The 24725-nt window shown below is 36.8% G+C and overlaps 3 protein-coding genes and 2 long non-coding RNA genes across 11 annotated transcripts; all 5 read left to right on the top strand.

The window, feature by feature from the left end:
- The first annotated feature begins 7082 nt into the window (after nt 1–7082).
- Nucleotides 7083–9215, top strand: LOC133711531 (large ribosomal subunit protein eL24-like). Its single transcript, XM_062137638.1, has 4 exons — nt 7083–7632; nt 7715–7816; nt 9024–9127; nt 9212–9215. The coding sequence occupies exons 1-4, from the start codon at nt 7546–7548 to the stop codon at nt 9213–9215; spliced, it is 297 nt and encodes a 98-aa protein (XP_061993622.1). The 5' UTR covers nt 7083–7545.
- Nucleotides 9216–9800: 585 nt separating this feature from the next.
- On the top strand, nt 9801–12795 carry LOC133710653 (uncharacterized). 4 transcript variants are annotated; one of them, XR_009846791.1, is made up of 5 exons: nt 9801–10110; nt 10261–10431; nt 10548–11670; nt 12067–12165; nt 12472–12795. It is a non-coding gene; the product is annotated as an uncharacterized LOC133710653 (long non-coding RNA). The 4 variants fall into 4 exon arrangements; XR_009846793.1 differs by having other exon boundaries at nt 9801–10306; nt 10381–10431; nt 12472–12794; XR_009846792.1 differs by having other exon boundaries at nt 9801–10431; nt 10548–10597; nt 11563–11670; nt 12472–12792.
- A 4092-nt stretch (nt 12796–16887) lies between these two features.
- Nucleotides 16888–18631, top strand: LOC133711530 (uncharacterized; the record flags this gene model as incomplete). Its single annotated transcript, XM_062137637.1, has 5 exons — nt 16888–17058; nt 17577–17899; nt 18102–18175; nt 18281–18375; nt 18543–18631. Coding segments are annotated over exons 2-5 (300 nt in total), but the record flags the coding sequence as incomplete, so codon positions are not given.
- Nucleotides 18632–18734: 103 nt separating this feature from the next.
- On the top strand, nt 18735–20900 carry LOC133707795 (uncharacterized). 4 transcript variants are annotated; one of them, XR_009845285.1, is made up of 4 exons: nt 18750–18826; nt 19313–19349; nt 19484–19697; nt 20665–20900. It is a non-coding gene; the product is annotated as an uncharacterized LOC133707795 (long non-coding RNA). The 4 variants fall into 4 exon arrangements; XR_009845284.1 differs by having other exon boundaries at nt 18751–18826; nt 19299–19349; XR_009845283.1 differs by having other exon boundaries at nt 18735–18826; nt 19313–19697.
- Nucleotides 20901–22480: 1580 nt separating this feature from the next.
- LOC133710168 (UDP-glycosyltransferase 73C4-like) lies at nt 22481–24454 on the top strand. The gene is made up of 2 exons (XM_062136173.1): nt 22481–24002; nt 24116–24454. Exon 1 carries the CDS (start codon nt 22531–22533, stop codon nt 23986–23988), a length of 1458 nt encoding a protein of 485 aa, XP_061992157.1. The 5' UTR covers nt 22481–22530; the 3' UTR covers nt 23989–24002; nt 24116–24454.
- Nucleotides 24455–24725: the final 271 nt, after the last annotated feature.

Below are 24725 nucleotides of genomic sequence, written 5' to 3'. Positions count from 1 at the left end.
TGTGGGCTTTCAATAGATGATTTTTAGACCAACAGAAAAAAAAAAAAAAAAACATACGTTTAGTGTCACATTTGTGGCCTAATTGCAGCGGCTCAAGCCCATACCCAAGGACCTATTTTCATGTTTTATTGTTTCTTCTCAATTAACTTGGATGATTCAGTACTATTAGCTGTCTAGATTCATGAGAGATGCATCTTTTCTCGACTTTATAGAATCTCTTGATCGATAGTAGTACAATACATCATTTCTATCTTACACTTCCATCTCTAGTGTGCAGGTTTCCAGGCTCACTTACTTTCAGCAAGTCCGCAAAGGCAAAGGGCTGAAAGAGTCGATCATGCCATGACATTAGGAAGATACTTCTGTAAAAGGGCACATCACGTAATAGTTTGTTTGTCCTGCTCCAGCCTAGAGTAAAGTGATGTATGAAAAAGAAAACCACCCCCATTGATGCAACAGTTTGGGCAATCAAGCTTATCTACTAATCTCTACATATTATTTTATTAAGGATTTTTATCACGAGGAGGGTCTGAACTTTTTGAGACCGGACTTGATAATACCCAAATTTTTAAAGCAATCAATTAGGTACCTAAATTCCGAAAAACAAACAACTGAGGTACTTCCGTCAAAATTTTATCCGCTAATTATTAAATACAACCATGTGCCGCATGTGATATGATATCAGAGGTACAAAAGACTTTTCTTGACTATTTAAGCTTTTTCTTTTGTTCTCTTTCTTTCCCTTCCTCTTGCCGATTCTTGGCACAATCCCTGTACGGGAAGAAAGCCAATAAGCATGGTAGGTTGATTAAGTTTAGGCTACCAAGTCAAGATTCAGGCTTTGGAGAAGGAATACCAGCTCCTAGGTTCGCAAATTACTCCCAGGTTTGTAAAAAAAAAAATCACCATTTTAGCTTCCTTGAAGCTTTTGGGTCGGTTGAGCTCCAACGGTTTTTGGTGAAAAATAACATCTCAGCATGTCGAAAAAGATTACGGAAAATGAGAAACCAAAGCTAGAAACCCCAAATGACTAAGAGCCTATACTTCAAACTGTAAAAACTATATTACAAACAGGCTCACACAATTACATGTTCTTCATTAACCTTAGAAGATCAAGTACATACCATTGATGTCCAAAGTAGAAGCCATTGCTGCAGCTGCAAAAACAAGGATGAAGACGAGGTTGAAGTCTTCTGCTATTCACCAACTGTAGCTTCTGAATGGGCAGAAACACAATGCTTGTAGACGGTGGTGATAACAGGGACCCTAACCTCTTATTTATACAAGTTGAAGTCCTAGGAATCCTCCCATAAAGATTTTCCTTAAGGATCAAGTCTTGTATCTAAGAATCCTAATGCACCACAGTTTAGGACTTTCTTGTAGTCCAAATAATGGATTCCTAATCCAATGTTAAATACACTATCACATTAGATATCTAGGTTGATTCTTTTCCATATCCATGTTATATCCGATTTAATGTTTTGATGGTTTCCTAGTTACTCTAGGATAACTTGTGATGAGTCCGCTTTTGATCTAACAATCTCCCACTTGGACTATCACTGGTTATCAAGGACAACCAAAACTGAATAACATCAACTCATTTACAACCAACTGAAGTGTGCACCAGAATAAGGAAAAGTCTCAAAATCCATTCAGCATGGCCAAAACGCAATAGCTTATGCAGAGCAAGGAAAAGCATACACTTTAACAAAAATGCAGCACTTCCAGACCACTAACACAAGCTCCTACATTCCACATATGCTATTTCAAACAAAATGATGCAGTATATGAACATCGTGTATTACCAGAAGATCATATACCTAAATGGTCCAACTGAATGTTTCAAAATGAAACTCAAGCATAACTGAAAACACTGATGGTCTTAATGCTTGTACTTTAAACTGAAGGAACATGTTCACTGAAGTTACAAGACCATCTGACATTTAGGTAAATCAAGAACACAAAATAAAAGTTGCAGAGAATTTTAATAAAATTGCAGTAACACAACTTGAATGAAATACCTTGAGAAATTTTATTGATAATCAAAATTCAATAATACATAAAGTTGTGATGATGAATAAACTGAAATCACAACTACCAAAAATCTACAAGAACTCAGAAAATACAAAACTCATAAAAATTTGCTCTTACTAAATAGGCTCCCACTGAACTCAAGATCCTAAACTAGGCAAAACACCAATGTTCTCAATATGCTGCTTGAAGGCTGCGACTGACAATGCCTTGGTGAAGGGATTTGCAAGCTGAGAGTCTGTGCTAATGCTTAACACTGAAATTTCACCATGCTTGACTCTCTCTCTAACACTGTAGTACTTAAGGTCAATGTGCTTTGAGTTATTTGACCTTTTACTGTTTTTACTGAAGAACACAGCTGCCTCATTGTCACAATGAATTACAAGAGCATCAGAAACTATATGACTTAAAATCCTAGTCTGCATCAAGAAATTTCTAATCCATAGCCTTTCAACATTCCTTCATATACTGCAATAAATTCTGCCTGCATTGTAGATGTTGTCACTAAGGTTTGTTTCATAGTTTTCCAAGCAACAGCCCCTCCTGCAAGCATAAAAACATATCCACAAGTCGATTTCTTAGAATCAGGATAATTCCCTGCAAAGTCTGAGTCTGTGTATCCTACAAGCTTCAATTTTTCCACCTGTCTATACACAAGCATGTGGTTTTTAGTCCTCTGCAAGTACCTGAGTACTTTCTTTCCAGCTACCCAGTGTTCATGACTTGGATTAGACTGAAACCTGGAAAGAATACCAACTGCAAAAGACAAATCAAGTCTAGTGCAGACCTGAGCATACATTAGGCTGCCAACAAGCCTTGCATAAGGCTTGGACTCCATATCCACCTTTTCTACTTCATTCTTTGGACTTTGTTTCTTAGTGAGCTTATCTCCCTTAGACATTGGAACCTCCCCTGATGCACAAGTCTCCATGCCAAATCTTTTCAGGATTTTAGCAATATAGTTTTGTTGGGATAATCCTAGCAAACCTTGTGCCCTATCTCTTATAATTTCTATTCGTAGTACATATGATGCCTCACCTAAATCCTTCATGTCAAAATTCTTTGACAGAAAGGATTTGGTTTCTTTAAGTAGCTTTAAATTGCTACTGGCCAACAAAATGTCATCAACATAAAGTACCAGAAATATAAATTGGTTTCCAGATGTTTTGAGATAAACACACTCATCCACTAAATTCTCAGTGAATCCAAAAGAAGAAATCACAGAGTCAAACTTTTTATACCATTGTCTAGAGGCTTGTTTTAAACCATAAATGGATTTTCTTAGCTTGCAGACTAAGTCTTCTGTTCCTGGTTCTATAAACCCTTCAGGCTGCTTCATGTAAATAACCTCATCGAGTTCTCCATTTAAGAAAGCTGTCTTGACATCCATCTGGTGTAGTTCCATATCAAACTGAGCTACAAGTGCCATAATGATCCTAAAAGAGTCTTTGGTTGAAACTGGGGAAAAAGTTTCAGTAAAATCAATACCCTCCTTCTGTGTGAAACCCTTGGCAACTAACCTAGCTTTATGTCTCTCAATATTCTCATTTGCATCTCTCTTGGTTTTAAATACCCACTTGCAGCCTATAGCCTTTTGTTTGGGGTCAGGTTTCACTAAATCCCAAACTGCATTGTGGTTCATGGACTCAATCTCAGCTTCCATAGCTTGTTTCCACTCACTTGATTGACTGCTTTCAATAGCTTGATTGAAAGTAACTGGATCATTGTCATCTGCAGGATCAATTTCAACTTCATGTTCTTGCAAATAAACAATGTAGTCAGAATCTTCCCCCCCCCCATAAGTTGGTTTCCTTGCTCTATGAGACCTTCTTAATTGGGGATTTTGATTTTGTTGTGGTTTTGCAGGCTGATCTTGAGGTTCTACAGGCTGTGGTTGATCAGGTAAGGGTTCAGGGTTAGCTTGATCATGTTCAAAATGCAGTTCTTGATCAACAAGTTGATCTTGTGCATTTTGAGTTTCTGAAACACTAATGGCTGCTTGTGTATCATGAACTATAGGCAATATACTTTCAGTATGCTCATTTTCCACAATTTCTTCAAATTCTGAAGATAAATCTTCAAAACTGTATTGTGAATTTTCTCATCCAAAAATTGTACTTGATGTGTTTCAAAAATTCTTGGTGAGTGTTGAGCTGCATAAAATTTATAGCTTTTAGATTTTTCAGGATAACCTATAAAATAGAAACTTACAGTTTTAGGGTCAAGCTTGTTAATGTTTGGATTGTAAATTCTAGCTTCTGCAGGGCATCCCCACACATGACAATGGTGGAGACTAGGCTTTTTGCCACACCATAACTCAAAAGCAGTTTTCTCTATAGCTTTACTAGGCTTTTTGATGTGTTTCAAAAATTCTTGGTGAGTGTTGAGCTGCATAAAATTTATAGCTTTTAGATTTTTCAGGATAACCTATAAAATAGCAACTTACAGTTTTAGGGTCAAGCTTGTTAATGTTTGGATTGTAAATTCTAGCTTCTGCAGGGCATCCCCACACATGACAATGGTGGAGACTAGGCTTTTTGCCACACCATAACTCAAAAGCAGTTTTCTCTATAGCTTTACTAGGTGTTCTGTTGCAAACATAGTTTGCAGTCCTTAAAGCCTCACCCCATAAAAACCTAGGTAGGCCTGTTGTGCACATCATGCTCCTAACCATATTCAAAAGTGTCCTATTCTTTCTCTCAGCCACACCATTTTGCTGAGGATTATATGGTGTGGTATATTGAGCCTTAATGCCTTGTTCTTGCAGAAACAAGGCAAAGGGACCCTTTTGTTGTCCACTCTATGTGTATTTTCCATAAAATTCACCACCTCTATCTGACCTAACAGTTTTGATTTTCTTTTCTAGTTGTTTTTCTACTTCAGCCTTAAATATCTGAAAAGCTTTAAGTGCTTGAGATTTTTCTGAAAGTAGATAAACATAACAATATCTAGAAAAGTCATCGATGAAAGTTATGAAATACACATTTCCACAAATTGTTTAAGTTCTAAATGGACCACAAATGTCAGTATGTATGAGCTCTAAAAGTGCTTGGCTTCTGTATGCAGTCTTTTTCCTTAAGTTAGTTATCTTTCCCTTAAAACATTCAACACAATCTTGTAAATCAGAAAAGTCAAGTTCATTCAAGATATTGTTTTTAACCAAAATTTTCAATCTCTCTTTTGATATATGGCCAAGCCTTCTATGCCACAAATATGCAGACTTTTCATTGCATTTAGTTCTTTTAACACCAGTTAAAGTGTTACTCGATGTGTTATTATTTTCAACAAGAGAAATTTCTTGTTGACTGTGTGAACAATTTAACTGTAGGTAATCATTCAATATAACACCAGAACCAATTTGAACTGAATCTTTAGAAATAATAATTCCATTATTGTCAATAAGAAGTCTACATCTAGATTTAACCAAAAGAGAAACTGAAACTAAATTCCTTCTCATGGAAGGTACATAATAAACATTATCCAAAACTAACAACTTTCCTAAACCAAGATCTAATTTTAAGGTTCCAATAGCTTTGACTGCCACTCTCATGCCATTGCCTACACACAGGTTCACTTCATCACTTCTTGGGACTCTCTTCCTTATGAATCCCTGCAGAGAATTAGTAATATGTAAGGGGCTTCTTGAATCAATCCACCAAGTTTTTGGTTCAACATTAACTAAATTAATTTCTAAAGAAAACAGTGAGTTAGAAAAATTACCCTTTTTGATCAACCAATTCTTAAAGCCTGTGCAGTCTTTCTTCATGTGCCCTACTTTCTTACAAAAATAGCACTTGAACCTAAATGGTTTGTTGGCTTTAGCTGCTCCCGAGGTAGACCCTTTGAAGATGGTTTTGGTAGGTTTAAGCTTAGACTGGTTCTGGTATTTCTTCTTAGTCTTCTCAACAAGGTTCACTGAGGTGCTCGGCTCTCTCTCCTTCCTAATCCTGTCCTCCTCATCTACACAAATGGCAATCAGCTCCTTGAGGCTCCATTTTTCCTTCTGAGCATTGTAGCTGGTCTTTAATTGGCTAAAACTGTTAGGCAAGGAATGCAGTGCAGTGTGCACTACATAATCATCAGTGACCCCCATGTTGAGGTCCCTTAGCTGAGCATTAATCTCAATAAGCTTCATGATATTCTCTTTCACTTTTCCTGTTCCAGTGTACTTAAGGTCGTTAAATTCCTTTGCCAGCCTAGCTGCCTCAGCCTTATCACTTTCCTGATACATATCATGAATGGCATATAAAAAATCCATGGCTAGATCAGGTTCTTCTATACTACCTCTAACTGTGTCTGACATGGTAGTCCTAATAACATTCTTTGCCATCTTACACTACAGCAATAACTTAAACACACAACACTTTTTGCACAACGAAAAAAAAAAAAGTGTTGTGTGATGAAGAAAAGTGAATCACACAACACGTTTACAAAACTTGCGTTGTATAAGGTGGTTAAAATTCTGAACTTTTTAGCTAGTAGATCATTGCACAACAGTTATAAGAATAATTCGTTGTGTGAATGAAGAAAAAAATAGCGGCAGATTTCCCTCTTAGCCTAACTCAAATTTGGCTCTAAATTGGTGCTCCAAAGGACAACAGAATAGTTATATCTGTTGTATGAGTGTAGCTTGCAAAATATCATACAACAGTTTTTTACTTTGTGTTGTCTAAGTAATGAAGATATATACTGGCAAAATTTCAATGCGTGCAAAATGTCATTCATTCCCCCAAAAGAACAAACTTTGATCGAAATGTAGGTTACATATATGTACTCCTACAACGTAATTTCTTATTTGTGTTGTCTAAATGAGAGATATATATCCCTAGCGCCAAAATTGATAGTATGATTGCACATAGGCGGGAACTATCCCTCCTTGCTCTTGCACATGGGCGGGAACTATCCCTCCTTGCTCCCTCAGCTCAAATTTTGAAATGTGTAAAATCAGACAACAGAACTTCATATATGTGTTGTCTGATTCCTGAATACAAAATAAAAAGAACTAAAACCCCGCACCTTGACAACTATTATCTCCCACTTGCACAAAATAACACTTCAACAAAATAACAGCTGATCTTTTCTTCGACCATCTCTCCTCAAAACATCATCTCCTCGCATTTACCCCTTCTTCACTCTTTTTCTTCCTTCCTTCCATGGAAGAGGCCCTAATTTCAATCTTGCCGACTCTTTGACCCTATTCCCTGCCGAAGGGTCTCTGGCGATCCCTGGGCAAGGAATTGAATTCATCCTTCTCCTCCTCTTTTCCTTCCTTGTTCAGGATCCAGACCCTTGATTCCCCAAAACCCAAAGCTTGCTTCTTTCTTTTTCTTCTTCGAGATTCTGATTCTGAATCAACAAGTTTTGGATATCCCAAAATCTCCCCCAGTTTCCCAATCCAATATCGAAAACCTAGATCAGAACTCACTCATTTCCCGTCAGAAACTGCCCCAATCAAACACCCGAGGCATTTTTTCGTCCCTGCACGTCTTCCTCCGGGAACCGCCGGAGGCAGCCATGGTTCTCACGACTAAGCTTTGCCGCTTCAGTGGTGCCAAGATCTACCCTGGTAAGGGCATCAGATTCATCCACTCCGATTCTCAGGTTAAAACTTCACCTCTCCTTAATCGATTCCTATACTCATCGTCTTCACCGCTAATAATCCTGGACTTATGGCTTGGTTTAGGTTTCCCTGTTCATAAATTCCAAGTGCAAGAGGTACTTTAACAACCGCCTCAAGCCATCCAAGATCACATGGACTGCCATGTTCAGAAAGCAGCACAAGAAGGTAGTGTTCAATCTTTGCCTTTTCTTATGGTCTTGAAGTTGCTTTGATTTCTTTCGATTCGATTGATTCGATTTGATGATGAGTTTTGGTGTTATGTGACTACTACTGTAGGACTCTGCTTTGGATAGATCATTAAAAGGTTTTAGTTGGTGCATACATCTTCGAGTGAATGCTTCTTATGTGTATTTACATGCGTGTGTGTGTGGGAAATTTCTTTTCCTTTCAGCATGCACTTGACTTTTTAGGTATGTATGTACAAGAATGTGGAGTTTTTATAATACATTGGCTACTATTTCAAGAAAGGGTGAATATTGCTTTGACGTTTTGGTATAAAAAGGACCGACTGTGTAGAGTTAAAACAATGTGGAGATTGTAGATCTCAAACAAGTAATATATTGTCCTGTTAGTAACTTTTCATAATAGAATTAGAACGTTTAGTTCTTTGTTGGTAGTATAATTTTGTAATAAGATAACTAGCATCTTTGTGTTAAGAGTTACTATTTAGGAAAAAAAAACTCTTAATATGAGGTCAAAAATACTAATGTTTATGTTCAAGTGATATATGTTTTTTATTTCTCTTTGTTCTATATAGTATTCATTTAAAAAGTTTTACTGTATTTTTCCAAATTGAACATACTTTGAGAACTGTGTTGAGTTGAATGTGGAGAATAAGGATCTCAACATGTAACATAGTCTTGTGCAACCTTTTCATAACAGAACTACAGCATTTAGTTTTTTATTGATAGAAAAAAGAAAAAAGAAAAAATCATTGAAAGGGATGTGTATATGTATATTTAATATTTTTTTGTGGTTAAGACATGCAATAAACATCTACATGTATGATAAAAGCATTTACACGACAATGTTTGGGTATAATTTTGTTGGGATTGTGAATCATTGACTATGAGCATAGGTTACATGTTAAACTCTGTTAGGTCTTAGGTAGATAAAGATAGAATTCTATTTCTTCTTCCTCATCTTCATTCCCCCTTTATAGTTTGAAGTATAGCACTCCTTGTGGGTTCTTAGTATTGCATTTCCTCCTCTCTTGATATCTCCTTTATTCTGACAAGCACCTATGCACTTCAATTTATTATAGTTGTTGCTTTTAGCATAAAGCAATGATTTTTAATAGGTAATTGGTTCTCTTCACTGTGCTTTGACTAATACATGCATCCCTATGTCTCACACTTGCTCCCTTACGCAGGTAGGTAGTGCAGCTGCTTATTTAGAGACGGGCATATTTTCATCATGGCGTTATTCTATTCTTTTGATTTCTTCTGTTCTTATCATCACATGGCTCAACTTAAGGTAAGTAGGTAACAGAGTAACTGTTTCCTCTAGTAACTAAGTCTCATCTAAGTATCATGAAGCATGACAATACATATTTGATAGGTAAATTATATATTCCAGAGTTAGTTACTCTTTCGTGATAGACCAAATTTCCCTACATCTGAACCCTAAGAAGTTTATTGTGTGTTGCACAAACACACTACTTGTGAGGATTGTAGGCTCAAATGGGCAAGTTAATCAATTGCAAAGCCATACAGATGTAGTTAACATGTCAGATAATGCATGTGTATGTATGAGCTTTCTGGAGACATTGATGAAGTAACTTCTACCCTAATAGTCTTGATGGATACTTAGAAGTGCCCTTCTGCATGAATAGTTAACTCTCACTCGGGATTCCTAATTCTATTGGTTCCTTAGCTTTTCCTGTACTTGGTTCTTTTTTTTCTTTTCTTTTCTTCAGTAGACTGTCTAGTTTTCTCTCCAGTATATGTTTTTCCTCCTCTGAGTTCTCTCTATCATCCCGCTGGGGAAAAAAGGGTATATCGGCATAACATGAAGAGCTTGATTTGTTACTTTCCTAGATTTCCACATTGGAATCTAATTATCTTCAGTTCATAGAAATATTATGACTTGTTTCTTCTTGGGCTGATAAAACCTCTGTATTTGTCTATTTGCAGCAATGATGTTATGATTTCGATACAGGAGCAGATAAAAACAAGGTAGAATCTGTTGTAAATCTGGTTGGCAGGTAAGTTTATTTCTACCGTCTTCTCTATCTAGGCTTTACTTACTGTCTGTCTTGTGTTATCTGTCCATCATCAATAAACAATTAAGTTTGGTTGTGTGCATTGTAAGCCGTTAAAAGGTTTGGATAGATCATTAAAAGGTTTTAGTTGATTGAGATTGAGATTTTATTGATTTGGATGATCATTGAAAGGGTGTTCATGATTTTGTTTTTGCATTACGAGACAAGTCTTGCAGTAGAATCTCAGCCAAAACAGGTAAGGACCTTGAACTCAGTTTTGATTATAAGCAGCAGGATATGTGTAATTTTAAACTCTAAGGTCATTCTCTGTTAGTTGGTTTATTCTTTTGTGCTTACCATCTTCTCTGATTTAGATTTGTTCAATTTTTTTTGGCTTCTAATGCAGTTTTTGTTACATCTTTTGGATTGGCTGGGTTATAGTTTGAAAAAGGGTGAGAGCAGTTGTCAGTTTCTGATCATCTGTGGAGGAATTTGGTTTGTAGTTTTCAATCGATTTGATTTGCAGAGGGAGCTAGATTCGTCAGTTTTGTTCTGCTGGAGAAGAAGACAAATTTGGGTATATTCATAGACTGCAATCTAATTGATTGTTGTGACTTTAATCGAAATTGTTAATTGAGTTGTTTATAAGTTGAGTCTGGTTTTTTACTTTTGGTGTCTGTTTTTAATTTGCAGGTTGTGCATATTGAAGGGAGAGAGGTTTGAAGTGGAAGCAAAGAAAAGAGGTTTGGTTGTTAACTTTATTCATCTTTGTCGTTGTTTTATATATTGTATCGGTTACGGATGTTGGGTTTATGAGATTACACTTGATCAGAATAAATTGTTAATCTGTTCAACTTAAATCAGTTTGGGTTTTCCTATTTTTTTTATTACTTCCATGGTTGTTGCTTATGCTTTGAAAAGGCAGGAAAGAAATGTGTATGGATTTGGGGACTGAATCAAATTAGGATTTGTTAAGCATTTGGGTTTAAATTTGGATTTGTTTAGCATTTGAATTTGTTTATGGATCAGTTTGATTTCTGAGTAGATCTTGCAGTTTTGTTTTCTTTTGTTGTGCATTTTCAGCTGCAAATATGCTACATTAGTTGATTACTTCAGTGGACTTATTGTCCATTGTTTTGTAGTACATTTTCTCCAGTGCAGTTTTGTTTTCCATCAAAAAGAAAAAAAATATATGTCCCATCTTTGGTGTATGGTTATGGCAATTGTATATCAGACTTCTTTGACTATAATTTTCAACTCAAATCACAAACAAATTCCTCCTCATTTTGAAAAGTTGCTGTGCCCATCTTCGTTTCTCCTGTTGACGTTAGCTCCACTACTGTCATTCCCCTCTAACCGTAGGCTCAGAGAGGCAGAGTGTTACACAAGAGTATTTGAGTTTTTTTTAACTCTCTGATACATAAAGAATCTGCCTCATTACCTTTCCATTTCCTTTTGACGTTCAAAGGGTGCCCAAAGATCCATTTTCATTTTAGCATTTTGTTTTAACATTCCTTTTATTTTCCCTTATTTATCTTGAATTACTTTTTACCAATGCCTCAAGTCCATCTTATTACTGGTAATGAATGCTCCTGCAATTTTGGGTTGTTCTTGTACATCTTATGTACTTATAAACTGTTTTTTCTAGTTCTGTTATTATTGCTTTCTTTTTCTCGTTTTTATAATTAACTCACCGTAATGCATATAGCATCCTTACAACCCAAATGAGGAGTATGCAGATGTGGAATCCACATTGCGTTCGCATTTGGAATCTTTTCTAGAAACTACAAGATCATTCAATATGATTTACACCAAGGTTGGTTTGCTTTCCCTTTGAGATACTGCCTTGACAATCTGCTCTTGCTTTAATTTTCCTATTGTTTTACTGTATATTACCCGATTAAAGGATTTTGGGCACACGTGTTACTGAGAATGTCACCATGATAAAGGTTACTCTTTGGTGGATTCCATATTTACATCTGGTTTGGTTGGTGTAGGAAAAAAATTTCTTGCTTGTATTCCTGCTCCTTGCTAATTGAAAATTTTACTTTTTAGCTTCTCTAGTTAGATGTTGAGGTTTATTTTGATGTGCACAAATTCAAAATGCCTTTTGTTAGTTGTTTGTTTGCTCCTTATTTCGATTTTTTTTTTTGGCAGTTGTGTAAAAGGGACATACTCTTATCTACTACCTTGAAATGTCGTGCTTTTGCAGGAAATACGTCCCTGGACACACATGATGGAGGTACCCCAGCTCCATGGGTTCGGGCCTGCAGCCAATCGCTTATTGGAGGCATATAAGATGCTTTTGAAGGTATCTCAATGACTATCAGATTATATCTTACTTTATTTCTTTGTTGCACATTATGCAGTTTTTTAGACTAATACTTCAATATCCCTAGCAAGTGTGATTGACTTCCTATACTACCACTAATATATTTTGATGGTTTATAGATATAAGAGACGGAAAATTCAATATTCAATAATTCAATCTGTTCGTCTACCTTTGTATAATGTGGCATCTGTATTTGCTATATGTAACAGTGAAGATAGTTTCTGAAGTCTTCTCTTAGTAAAACTTATTTATGATATATACCTTACATTTATTTTCTTATTCTAGAAACCTGTCGAGGATAATGTTGAGAATAAGAAGAAAAGGAAAGAGATAGGGGAGGAGAGGTAGCAGCCAATACACCCAAGCAGATACTGATCAAGTGCGAAATGAGTGGGAGAAGTTTGTTGTCAACACATATGTGCATGAGCCGTGAAGTAGCGTGCTTGTTGCTGGTCCATTTTTGCTAAGGAAAGCATCTTTCTTTGTGCTTCTCTGCTGGTACATTGTCATGCACCATGTGTTGCATGTTTTGGAACAATGGATATATATGTATCAACTTTTTGATGTCCCAAGTAGATGGGCATGCACTAGAATGTTTTTCTTGTGTAAAATGTTGGTTTCAATGATTGGGAAATGTATCCCTTTTGCTTTTGAAGTTTAAAGTAATGGTTATATGAATCATTTGATGGTTTACAATGTTTGTATTTGATAGGGTACTGTTCATTTCGTAAATAGACCAAATGAATGCACAATCTAATTCAGGAATGGGATGTTCAAATGATCACATTGTAATCAATTATATCACACATCGGTTTTTAACGAATCAGTGTCTTTTGATTTATACTCAGACAACAGAATTAATTGAACTCTGTTGTCTTAAAAGCTAATCACACAACAGAACCAATTGAACTCTGTTGTCCTAAAGTTAATCACACAACAGATATAGTCCAAGAACTGAAGTTTGAAGATCAATCAGACAACAGATCAAATAAAAAAATGTTGTCTGATACGCTTAACATACAACAGCTAAAAACTGGCACTGTTGTCTGAAAACAGCGCCTCAACTGCTGCGCAGCTGCGCTTCGCATCTGCCGAGCTATCACACAATAGTTATAACACATACCTGTTGTCTGTGTGTTTATCACACAACTGTGTTCCACCGTTGTCTGATTTTTCATCAGACAACGGCTCACTCTACAACGGTGGGACTCCAAATCCCACATCGGTTTTCTGCCGTTGTCTGATGCGATTTTTGGCGTAGTGTTATTAGCCTTATGCCACTCCTTAAAATATTTCTTCTCTTCATCTGAACTTTCACTAGTAAGCTTTTCAGGTTCATCCTCAGTTATGCAAAGGTCCATGTTCTGGTTCATGGCTAGGTAAAAATCTACTTGGTTTCTCCACTTCTTGTAGTTATAGCCAGTTAGGAGCTGAATGGTGTTCAAGGTCACAATAGGGATTCCTAAAGAGCAAAACAAAATAAAGTTTTGTGAGTTTTCCATCTGTAAAGTTCTTAAAATTTTATGTTTTATGTTTTCTGTAACTTCAAGCAATATCAAAACCAAAACAATGCAAACAGAAAACAAAACACAAGCAATGTCACATATCAATAGCCCTTTAACCAAAATAAATATCATGCAACACTTTTGAGCAGAAGACATAATATTCTGAAGGTTCCATATCAACATGCCACATTCATTCAATTCAAGTTATCCAAAGAACACAAATCACATCTTTAGACAGAAATTTGAATTCTAAGTATCCATATTTGAAAAGAAGAAATATGCATATTGCTATCTGCATTCTAAAATCATACTGTACTACTCCTTTGGAAGCAAAATTATATGTATAATTTTAAAATACAAGATACAATTTTCAGGTTTGTTAACTTAAGGCTTTCTGCAAGAATTAATGAAGAATGCTTTGTGCAATATGTTCACTCAAATCTACAGAAAACACAAACCAAAACGAGCTTGTAAACTTGTTTTCTATCCGGATCAATGATCTTTATAAGAAACTAAGCTCTTTGTACCTGTAAAATTTTAACAATTCCAAAGAATTTTGGGAGATTTCTGCATACATGTTATACCAAAACACAGATACAAAACTCAAGAATTCATCTCAAACATGCATATCAGTTCACAAGCAGAAGTAACACAGATTTGCAAACATAAAACCAATTTCACAAGGCACAGAAGCATCCAAGAAATTTAAATTTCATCCGGTCACCATCTACTCTAGCCTATGCGCACGCCGGGAATGCTTCTAGGGTTCTTGTGCTCAACAATCCACAAAACAAAATTGAATCGAAAACTAAATTTTCTGAAAAACCTGATCTTTGCAATTTTTCCAAATTTGCTGCAAAAACACTCTTCGCGGAAGCATGAATTCAAGAACAGAAAGCAGCAAAACATCCTTATTGGCATCTTAATCGGGCAACACAGGGGTCTTGAATCCCTACAAGATGAATTCATCTTTTTTCATCTCCGATTCTGAATACCCAGAAGACAACCCCCGCTTCATGTGACCGTTATAATAACGGTCACTTTCTTTTAGTTTCTGAAGAAGGATTTGGGGCCGGGTCTGGGCCTCGGATCAGCATGTATTGCTTTTAGGCCAAAAGGGTTTTCTGAAGGTGGCCAAAACGTGGCCGTTTTATTGCAAAGCAAAATTTTTTTTTTTTTTTTTTTGTTTGTTTGTTTGAAAACCTAAAACGATTTTTTCTTGAAAATAACTAAAGAACAATTTTCGTGAGCCTAAGCTCTGATACCAATTGTAAAAACTATATTACAAACAGGCTCACACAATTACATGTTCTTCATTAATCTTAGAAGATCAAGTACATACCATTGATGTCCAAAGTAGAAGCCATTGCTGCAGCTGCAAAAACAAGGATGAAGACTTCTGCTATTCACCAACTGTAGCTTCTGAATGGGCAGAAACACAATGCTTGTAGACGGTGGTGATAACAGGGACCCTAACCTCTTATTTATACAAGTTCAAGTCCTAGGAATCCTCCCATAAAGATTTTCCTTAAGGATCAAGTCTTGTATCTAAGAATCCTAATGCATCACAGTTTAGGACTTTCTTTTAGTCCAAATAATGGATTCCTAATCCAATGTTAAATACACTATCACATTAGATATCTAGGTTGATTCTTTTCCATATCCATGTTATATCCGATTTAATGTTTTGATGGTTTCCTAGTTACTCTAGGATAACTTGTGATGAGTCCACTTTTGATCTAACACAAACAAGTTCAAGAAAGGATAGAAAAATTAAATCAGAACCTATTTCAGCAAGAACCAGGCAACTGGGAATTCTTTACATGATTGGTCCAGTTTTTTGTTTTATTTGAAAGCCATTCTCAATACAAATTCAATGGAGATCAGTGTATGAGATGGCTTCCAATGGTGAGACTTTAGCTTGAAATCAGATTTTGGATCCTTGTTTTTCACTAGAGACAACCTCCGTTTTTACAAATGATGAATTTTTTCTTGTTGGGTTGTCACTGGAGTGGAGAATCCTACGGAGAAGACCAAATGAATTACAATTTGTTTGATTGGATTTGGGACTAGCAGAAGACGTTAGTCATCTCAAGCATCGGTGGGAATGGTATAGGAACCATGTGTTTAGGATGATGGATGAAGATTTCTTATCCTCAAATCTTTGATTTATGGTTCATATGTCCCATGCACGGGATGGGTAATACACTAATACACTAATAGTATTTTGTTTGTTCAATTTGAGTTCTCTTCCTTCAGATTTGATAAATACCACGTATATTCTAATAATAATTTTTGAAAGGGGCTGGTGCGGCTGCCCTCAAGCCTTGATTAATGAAATTGCAGAATACAAGGGAGGGACGTAGAGCCTGAACCCCTGATTACAATGAGCATAAGCATAAAGAGAACATCCTGAAATAATATCGGGAGTCTCCACTAAGTCTATGTATTCTGACAAGCACCAATTAGCAAAGAGTGCACAAATGGCTATTTTATTTGGTTTAACAAAGCGGTGACATAACGGAAAGATTACTCTATAACGAAGAAGCATCATTACAAATATCACAGCTTTCCTAATATGTTGCCGCACGGAGATATATCCGGCGACATTGAATTTCATCCTGCCCCTAGGAGGTTGCGTCCATTTGACCTAAACAGCTCGCCACCTCTCTAGGCCAGACAAGACACACTGAAGGTGCATGCTAGGTCCAAGCCCACGTCGCCCTACCACTAAGTGATAGGGGATTATTGCTAGCATAAAACTACAACACTACTAAAAAAAATTGCAATTGCTTCGCCTTTTTACTTCGGCAACAGTTGCCGTCGCAATTGACACTCTATTGCTACGGAAAATGTTCCGTCGCGATTGAGCCTTATCATTTGCGACGGAAAATTTTTGCCGTAGTAATTTTGAACTCAATTGCGATGCTTTTTCTTCTTGCCGTCGCAAAACTTATTTGTATATGTACTTAAAAAAAAAAAAGTCTTGGCAACACATAAACGTCACCGTATTACTCTTGGCGCTAACCCAAATATTTTTCCCTCTATTTTTCCTTTTGTTTTTTCCGGCCAAATTCCCTACCAACAAAACAGCCCTAATATTTTTTCCCAAACATCATCTCTCTCTCTCTCTCTCTCTCGCCCTCGAACTGGAACAGACGAGCTCGACGAGGTCTGCACCGCAAACTAACACCGACAGCGACGAGCTCCTCCGCCGACGTTGATGAGGTCCGCGCACCGGAACCTACCACCGAGGCCGACGAGCTCCTCCTTTCTGTCGAACAGCTTCTCCTTCACCAAATAAACTGTAACAATAGCTCCTCCTTTACCCAGACACAACAGATCAATTTCTTTAGGAATCTATAAGGTAAATTCCATTGTTTTTTCCATTTGTCTCTCGTTAATTCTAGGGGAACAGTTGATTGTATATGAGAGGTCAATATTTAGATTGGGAGTTCAATTTTGATATGAAACTAATTGGCTTTCTTTCAAATTTGAGCACTAGTGGCCAATCCTCCTGGATAATCTTCATGTTTAGTAAATAGATGGATATCTTTCTTGTAGACATCGATACAATGACTAGTTTGAGGTTGAACTTGATTTGAATTTTTTTGGGTTGAGTTTGAGTTTTGAATAAAGAGTTCAGCTTTTTTTTTGGGTGATCTGATATTGTCAAGTTTGGTAGCTGAACAACATTGCATGTTATGGTTGTGGACTCTACACTCTGCATTGACCAGAGACTTGATGAAGGCCCTTTTCATTTTAATCGGACTTCTTTCTGCTGTAAACCTTTTAAATGAAAGTAGGATGCTTAAGTTGTTAATCAGACTTGCATTTGATTGTGTTATCTAAGATGCGTATTTCCTATCAACTATTGGGCTGCAGTTTTCTCATATAGTTGTGGGTATTAAAGAAAAAACTGGAGAGATTTAGTGACAACATGAAGTATATTTAGATAGCTGAAGAGGAAGGTGCTGAGGCTATCAGAATCCTTCACCCAAATCAAGGATGTCAACTCTCAGCTTATTGCTTCCACTTCGAAACAGCTCGTTGAGGACCCTTTGCAGTATGTGGACCAGTCACAGAGGTGGAAGATCAAGAGCACTTTTGGAGATATTGGCCTTACTTATAGAGACGACGAGACCATTGCTTATGTTGCTTCCAGAATGCCAGCTGTCTTCTCTGCTTGTCATAGAGTACTCAAGGAGGTATGGATTCAAGGATTTATGTTGTAAATTTGATAAATTTGTGTTCTTGTATGCTAGAAGTGAAGTGCTTAGATTGATTTTAGTATTAAGCTTTCAATTGGGTGCGAAATTATTGTTCTTTTCGGGTGTGTATTGATGAGAGTTTGATGAAGTTTTGATCTTTGATGTTCAGCAGTGTGTTTGTGTTGTTGTTGTTTGACAGGTTCGTACAATGCTGCCAGGTTTTTCTCCTGCTAAAGTGTTGGATTTTGGTGCTGGCACGGGTTCGGCTTTCTGGTGAGAAGTTCATCTGGTTATCTTTCAATTGTTAATGACGTGAAGATTTGGGATTACTGTTTGTATGTAATGTGATTTTGATATAATGTAAATGGAATGCCGTAGGGCACTACGAGAAGTTGGGCCGAATTCCTTGGAGAAAGTTAACTTAGTAGAGCCATCACAATCAATGCAGCGTGCAGGCCAGAGCCTTATACAAGGTTAGTAATGGTTCTTCTGTTTAAACTAGTTACTTAGTTCTCCTCTAGATTATCACTACACTAAATTGTTTGTAAGTAGGAGTAGAGTCCTATTGTGATGGTTCATGCATATTCGAGGAGTAACTGGCTAAAGCAGATTCTTTACTGTTTTTATGTTCTAATCTTAGGTCAGAAGAACTTAACACTTATTCACAGTTATGCTACCCTCCAATCAATGACTAAAAGCATCAACAAATCAGAGAGACAACATGACCTTGTAATTACTGTAAGTTGTGTTTATCTAGAACATCTATCAATTACAAACTTAATTTTTCTCTTGGCATTTTTGGTCCTAATAATATCTGTTGTTTGTTACAATGGGTTGAAGTCCTATGTGCTTGGAGAGATACCATCGCTGAAGGATCGAATTACTGTAGTACGCCAACTTTGGGATCTTACATGGGAAGTCCTGGTATACCTCCAAACCTACAACTCCTGGATAAGTTTCATGTTTCATTGTGGTTTGATGAAAAAAAAAAAACATAAATACATAAAAAATAATTGTTATGGCCATGTGCTTGAGTTTACGCCATTTATCCCCTAAAACAATTTTACACCATCTTAAAGAATGATTTGTGATGATCCTATATCTTGCCTGTCCTGAGAACCAAATTTGGAAAGTAGGAGCAAAAAGAAGGAAATACTTGTAATCATATTGCCTGCCAAAGTTATATTTGTTTTCTTTTTGGACCTTCAAATTTTCAGCCTTATATTTTTACTCATTGATTTCCTTAAACACTTGAATGTTTGTAGATTTTGATAGAACTGGGAACACCACAAGGATCAAATATCATATCTCAGATGCGATCACATATATTTCGCAACATCTTATATATATATATATATATTTTTTTAATTTGTATTCTCTCATTTTTATTTTATAGTTCTCTTGATGCAGTGCTCTCACGATGGGGCATGTCCTTTGGAGAAAGCAGGTAAATATTGTCATTTTGTTCAATGTTTGGAGAGAACTTCTACACAGCTTGCATACAAGGTTCTTTCTTAATTCATATGTTGTATTATCTTTTGAAAGATTTATCTAGTTACCATATTATTTGAACCTAAGCAGTTAGTATTGGCATTAGAGGCAGACATCAAATTGTTGGACATATCCAATTGCTAGATACTTGTACAAGGGGAACCTCATGGGACCAGAGTCTGCAGGAGGTTAATATAATAATTCCAGTGCCTGCTAGAACTAAGTCAAGGGATATTGTTTATGAGGCAAAGAAGAACAGTGTGAAGTTTGGACTGGACTGAAGGGTCGGTCTCTTATAATTGATGTAAGTCTGCTGCTTTATTATTCATATTATTAGTCGGCCGTATATCACAAACAATATTAATGCATAGAGTAGTTTACTACATGGTAACATTTCAAGCAGAACAGTAGATATAGTTAGAGATCCTACACATAATAAAAAATAGTGGCAGATGAGAATGTGTGCGCATGAATTGTACTAAAATGATGACGGTTCAGGTATATACCCCTTCCATTTATTTCTTTAATTTTGATCCTTAATGGTACAGATGCATAGACTGCATGTAGCTGCATTATGCATTAGTGAAAGTACTTGACACCATGAAAAACTTGCCTTTCTAATTTAAATGGTGTTTAGTAAACTTGGTGCAACTTTTATAACCTACTTTCCTTCGCTTCGCTCAATCATTGGTTTGTAGAGTTTGCTGCATGGTGGCTTGCAAGGAATATATTTATGCTTGAGTAATCACTCACTTGCGATACTGACTAAAAGTTTTGGAGCGTTAGCAGTTAATGTTTTGATTATACCTTGGTGTTAGCAGGATGTAAAAAGATTTTAAATGTTCTGTATCTATGCAGAATTTGTTCAGTTAATCTGAAATGCAATTTTTATTTTCTGTAGTGTTTTCTTTGCACCTAAAGAGATTCTTGACATTTTATATTATGTTTTGGGCAAGTAAAAGCTGCATTACTGAGGCTTTAAATTCCCAAATAGTTTGAGGGTATCATACTGGCAATAAATGACAGGAACATCTATTGAGATTGTGAAGACATCAGATGAAAGAAAGAGCGGTATAAAATTCATTTTTATTAGTGTAATGAGTAACAAAATAATGTGAGAGAGATTGTTTCTATGCCTGCAATTTAACGAAGTCATATATCATTTTCCATGCGAATTTGGATAGGACAATCATAGTATGAATTGGTTTCTATTGTTTCTTTTCTTTCAGTTTTGTCAACATCTTCATTCATTTTTTCTGTACTATATGCAGCAAAAAATACTCTTATCAAGTGCAGGGAAGAAAACGGTGGAGTACACAGTGCCATTAGCAGAGAAGACTAAAGACATGGCCATGTTTGCAGGTAAGACCACTCTGCATTATGTTGGTCATGTTGCGGTGGATTTGAAGGACAAGGCCACTGTGGTAGGTCGGACTGCAGCACACTACGCAACTGAGGCAGCAGTGGAGGGAACCAAAGCAGCTGCAAGGTTGGAGCTCAAATGCACAGCAAGGAGGGCAGGAATGGACCTCAAATGCATAGCAAGGGAGGCAGGGGGGATACTAGAACATGATCTACGTAGTGTTTAGTTGTAGAACAGACTAAATCTTTTGTTAATACAATGATCATTTCAACTATATTTTCTATGCTTTTGAATTTAGTACTTAAATAACGTTGTGTTAGTTCCAAAACCGCAGCAAAGCTTTCTAGTGTATAATAGTTTTTATCTTTGCATGTTCTTAGAATGAAAATATGGTGCAATTAGCACCATATTTTTTTTTATAAAAAAAATTCCTTCTTGCCGTCGCAAATACCTCCACATTGATTATCCTGAAACAAACAATGCGACGGAAGTCACCGTAGCAAATGGACCGTCGCAAAACAATAAATTTGCGACGGCAAGAGAAAACCGTCGCAAAAAAGTATTTGCGACGGAAAATTGCCGTAGCAATTGCAATTGGATTTTGTGACGCCACCTATTGCAACGCCTGTGTTGCCGTCGCAAAAAGCTCAAATTGCCGTCGCGAAAAGTTTTGCCGTCGCAAAAGCTCAATTTGCCGTCGCAAAATAGGTGTCGCAAAAGCAATTTTTTTTAGTAGTGCAAGTAAGTAAATAAAAATAACAATAAAACATAAATGAAAATAAATTTAGAGCCATAGGCCAAGCCCAGTCCCAATAACCAAAGTTTAGGCTTGATCGAGTTTGGAGTTCAAGACAACAACACAATAGCTGAAGAAAAAGAATAGAGAAAAAGAAGGAAACTCCATATACAAAGTAATGAGGGTATAAAAATCATTTTTTTTTTTTTACTTTGTCAAGGGGAACCCAAAGGCTTCATAGGCCAAGATAAACCCCTTCAGCGCATGTGAAATGCTCCAACTGTGCATTGCAGCACAGTGCCTGACCATTTTGACAGCTTTGAGGTTCGAACCTAGGTTGGGGAGCACACCCAACTAGGCAATAACCACTACGCCACTTGCAGTGGTTAAAAATCATTTTCTTGTGAACACAATGAATACAATGTCAAATGTCGTTTTACCCTCATATTTCAAATTTTATGTACTTAATTAATTAGTTTTAAAGTTTTTTTTTTTTTTTTTCATTTTAAAAAAAGGATCAAAGGATTTCACTCTTACCCCCATGGTGACTTGAACTCATGACTTCGTACATGGGTAGTGGGTGCTCTAATAGTTTTAAAGTTCAAGTTCCATCCAGTCCGATCCTTAAAAGTCTAGACTCCAATCATGATAAAAACTCTTTTATTAAAGCATCTTTTAGAATGTAGAAATGAACTCTTGAAATTAAGTTTAGACCCCAATAAAAACTCTTTTATTAAAACATCTTTTAGAATGTGGAAATGTACTCTTGAAAGTTTAGACCCCAACAAAAACTCTTTTATTAAAGCATCTTTTAGAACTTCTCAAAAAAAAAAAAAAAAAAAAAAAACATATTTTAGAATGTCTAGATGTACTAATGCATCGAAAAGGGCATGCACATGCTTATGTTTGCACTCACGTCACTGGATTCGAACCCTTCTATGGTCAAAAAGGAACGCTACGTAGTTATATCATTTCTTTATCCAAGATTTGGACACCTCTGGTTTAGTATACTCTTTCTCTGTGGCAACTGCAATTGCAATGGCTTCAGAGTCTCATGATCAGCTTCACTTTGTTTTGATACCACTAATGTCTCCGGGCCACCTTCTACCAATGGGAGACATGGCTAAGGTGTTGGCACAGCATGGTCTGGTGGTCACAATTATCACCACACCCCTCAATGCCATTCGAATCAAACCGATGATTGATCGCGCCATTGATTCCGGTCTCTCCCTTCATCTAGTTCAGTTTAGTTTGCCACTTGCTGAGTGTGGCCTCCCAGAGGGATGTGAAAACATGGACGCAGTCCCTGCAAGAAACTTGTTTTGGAATTTCTTGGAGGCAGGTAGCAGGCTGCAACAGCCAATAGAAGAGTTGCTTGAAACTGTAGAACCCCATCCGAGCTGCATAATTTCAGATAGACACCTGCCTTGGACAGCTGAGATTGCTCGAAAGTTTGGGATACCAAGGTATTTGTTTGATGGAACTAGTTGCTTCACTCTATTGTCTAACTATAATATAGAAACATCCAAGGTCCTAGAGAGTGTTTCAGGATCAGAGCCATTTCTAGTGCCTGGGTTGCCTGATGAGATTGAGATTACTTTAGTCCAGTTACCGGGGCACATGAATCTGGCTTCAGATGATTTCAGAGAGTTTTACAAAAAGATGAAGGAATCTGAAGAGGGAGCATGCGGGGTTGTTGTGAATAGCTTTGAGGATTTGGAACCAGAATATGTCAAAGAGTACAGAAAGGTTAGTAGAGTTTGGAGTATTGGTCCAGTGTCGCTATCCAACGACACTGAATTGGACAAAGCTCAGAGAGGAAACAAGGCCTCAGTTGATGAAAACCAGTGCTTAAAATGGCTTGATTCATGGCCTGAGAGCTCGGTGGTATATGTGTGTCTCGGAAGCCTTAGCCGCGTAGCAACCCTTCAGTTGGTAGAGCTTGGTTTAGGCTTGGAAGCATCAAATCAGCCTTTCATTTGGGTGGTCAGCAGAAATAAAACTGAAGAATGGGAAAATTGGTTGTTGGAAGATGGATTTGAAGACAGGATTAGAGGCAGGGGATTGTTAATCTATGGTTGGGCTCCACAAATACTAATATTGTCACATCCTGCAGTTGGTGGATTTCTAACACATTGTGGTTGGAATTCAACTTTGGAAGGTATTTGTGCTGGAATTCCAATGATCACATGGCCTATGTTTGCTGAGCAGTTCTACAATGAGAAGTTGATAGTGCAAGTCTTGAAGATTGGTGAGAAAGTTGGGGCTAGTGTGGCAGTTCCGTTGGGGAAACAAGAGCGGTCTGTGGTGACCGTGAGGAGTGGTGAGCTTAAGGACGCCATAGAAAAAGTCATGGTCAATGAACAAGGAGAAGAAAGAAGACAAAGAGCAAAGAGGCTTGCAATGATGGCCAAGAAAGCTACAGAGGAGGGAGGCTCTTCTTACTTTAATATTAGACTGTTAATTGAAGATGTAATATCATATAAACACCCCTAGCAGTACCATTTGAGGTGAGACATCACCAATGACTTCTGATCCATTTCTTACAATATGTACTATTATTTGGATTTTGGTTAGAAATAAATCTCTACTATTTACATGTCTGCTCTGGGAATATTTCCAGGCACGTACTCTCTGGCTTTAACTACCAATACCATCCTCTTGCCAGCTGACTCATCCTGTTTTCATGCCGGAACAGCATTACAGAATTTTTCGGGTTCATCCTGTAATATCTATTATCTACTCACAGTCGTTGGCAATTATACACTGCTATGAGAAGGCACTCTTAGTTCTCAAGATACATGTACTTTCACAAGATATACGCTTCATTAGCTTCCCAATAGTGTAATTGTATGTAGTTTTCTAACTATGGTCAGCAGACTGAAATTCAGAAAAGAATGTAGAGGTGTTTACAATATATTTGAAGCCAACTGTAAACAGCATTAATGTTTTGTGAATCTGTGATTAACCCCCATCTTTCTTTCCTTTATCTATTCAAGCATAAGTTTCTGTTCACATGTGTGTTCAATCTGAAAATTATAGCCATTTACAACCCGAGATCATTGTGTAAATCTATTTTGCGCCACAGTTTCTATTTTTCTGTAGTAGGTATTATAGACGTTTTGTTTTCCATATTCTAGTTTTTATTGTTAGCTTAGTCATAATGTCATATGCATTAGAAAAGTATATTATACCGGCTAATAATATTCCTTGCATTCATTTCTGGTCTTTCT

The sequence above is a fragment of the Rosa rugosa genome, chromosome 5 (genome assembly GCF_958449725.1).
Source record: "Rosa rugosa chromosome 5, drRosRugo1.1, whole genome shotgun sequence".
Classification (NCBI taxonomy): Eukaryota; Viridiplantae; Streptophyta; class Magnoliopsida; order Rosales; family Rosaceae; genus Rosa; species Rosa rugosa.
This window is presented reverse-complemented; position numbering and strand designations above follow the sequence as displayed.